The sequence below is a fragment of the Anoplophora glabripennis genome, unplaced genomic scaffold (assembly GCF_000390285.2).
Source record: "Anoplophora glabripennis isolate ALB-LARVAE unplaced genomic scaffold, Agla_2.0 scaffold652, whole genome shotgun sequence".
Lineage (NCBI taxonomy): Eukaryota > Metazoa > Arthropoda > Insecta > Coleoptera > Cerambycidae > Anoplophora > Anoplophora glabripennis.
Window position 1 is genome coordinate 120,325 of NW_019416730.1, and position 1,960 is coordinate 122,284.

The window sequence follows — 1,960 nt, forward strand, 5'->3', positions numbered from 1 at the left end:
ATGTTTACGCTCTCGGCCTCGCCTCGTCTTGTCCGGCCGTGGAACCCTGGAACAATTATATCGGAGTTGCGTGCGGAGGACTTGAATGAACTCAACTTGAACCTTGATCGTTTACGACTGTTTACCTTCCAACCAGCCGAGCGATTTTAGATTACGCAATAGTGGGTCAGAAATAAGTCCTACCGAAATAAAGCTATGATTTCTATTTACTTAAGTTTTGCACTAACGATGTTGTGGGAAACGACTACTCTGCGGACTAAAGCTCCGGTCAGCAACGAATGGGACGTCACGTGCCCAGGTGTACTAACACACGGCTCCTCAGCCACGGCATGCTGTAATATTTTCAAATAAATAATTGTGTCCTCGTACAATTGAAATAAATTAGAAGTAGTGTGTGAGAATGGACGGAAAGCTACAATTTTCCAGCAAACAAATGTCAGCGTTACCTGAATTTTTTCGTTAATGCACCCAGGACGGCGCGGTGACCGCCGCAGAATAGGATGGTGGGGCGCTGGTCTGGCTGTTGGAGATGTCGGAGCGCGCCTCGGCCGGAGGCATGCCCTCCTGCTGCTGGTTGGGGAAGTTGAAGTCGAGGCTGCCGTCCATCTTCAGCTCGTGCTTGATCACCTCGTCGACGTTGCACTCGAAGCCGCCCTGCAGCGACTCCACGCTGATGTCGTCCAGCATGGAGCTGTTGTTGAGCGCGCCCAAGATCTGGCCCATCAGCGTGCGCTGGGTTGGGGGTTGGGGTGTCAGCGGTGGACTACTCGACGAGGGCCTGGGCATCCTGTTGATCATGAATTGACTAGTGAGGGGGTCGGGGGATGGTTCCGAGTGCGGGTACGAAGGGGACATGCCAGCTGGCGACATACTCTGCAAGAAAACCAAGGTTAGGTGCTCGTAGATCTGATTGTCTAAATTACAAAGCCTCAACGCTGCGCGCGTGACGTCATTTCAGTGGTGATACATGTCACTCTAGTTTCTGAAGGCAAATTTATATATATTTTTAAAGAAACTAGGATTACCCCAATTCATAGAGGTAGAAGTGAAAGGGATATAAGAAATTATCGGCCAATTTCTTTGCTGTTGATACCAGGTAATTTTTTTGTACAGAAAATGACGACAATCTCCTAACGTGGACGAAATATGTCCAATAAGTCATAAAGTAACGGATTTTGCCTCAAATTTCAAAATCATGTCAGGTATACCACAAGGGTCTTATTCGGGCCCTCTACTTTTTTCCATATTTATCAATGATATTAGCACCTACTTTTCTTATTCAAATTTTATCTTATAGGCTGATGACTTGAAGGTTTTTGAATCTATAATTGTTATTATAATATTTCTAATATAATAATCCTTGACAGATTGTCCTTAACTATAAATAACTGGAGATTTATTAAATTTACGGTATAACTTTAATTATACATACATTAATGAAAGATTTGGAAATTGTCATTCCCAAAAAAAACAAATACTTTTTTTTCGTGACTTGTAAAAATATGTTAGTATATTATGTTTTAAGAGCCCCCTCAAAAAATCAGCTCAAAAACAATTTTTTACAGGTCGCTCAAGATTTTTAAAAATTTCCAAAATGGTCAAAAATTGATTTTTTTTTCATTCTTTTTCTCGTTATTTTATAAGTTGAAAAAAATCTCGATTCTGAAAATTTCAAATCGATATTTTAATTTCTAAAGGTCACTCATAATTATTTTAACTTTCAAACTAGTGTACCTATGTTTTCGAGCGACCTCTAAAAAATAAATATCAACGAATTAATATTTTTTTTTATTGAATTTGATTAACAAAAGGATAGAAATAAATCACGATACACTTATATTTAAAAAAAATAAAAATTATAAATATTTGATACTCACAGTGTGGTAGTAAATTCCTCGAGAAATTTGTGTCTCGTGATTTATTTCTATTCTTTTGTTAATCAAATTCAATAAAAAAATTT

At 39.1% G+C, this 1,960-nt stretch overlaps 1 protein-coding gene across 3 annotated transcripts in view; it reads right to left on the reverse strand.

The window, feature by feature from the left end:
• Window positions 1–445: 445 nt before the first annotated feature.
• The window catches only part of LOC108913753 (forkhead box protein O), a 138,078-nt gene continuing 136,563 nt past the window's right edge, over window positions 446–1,960 (reverse strand). For 2 of the 3 annotated variants that reach the window (XM_018719370.2, XM_018719369.2), the window contains exon 5: window positions 447–873. In XM_018719370.2, the coding sequence (XP_018574886.1) occupies window positions 460–873 (414 nt within the window). In that variant the 3' untranslated portion in view covers window positions 447–459. Of the gene's footprint in view, window positions 874–1,960 lie in introns of all 3 variants that reach the window. The other variant, XM_018719368.2, reaches the window with a different exon arrangement.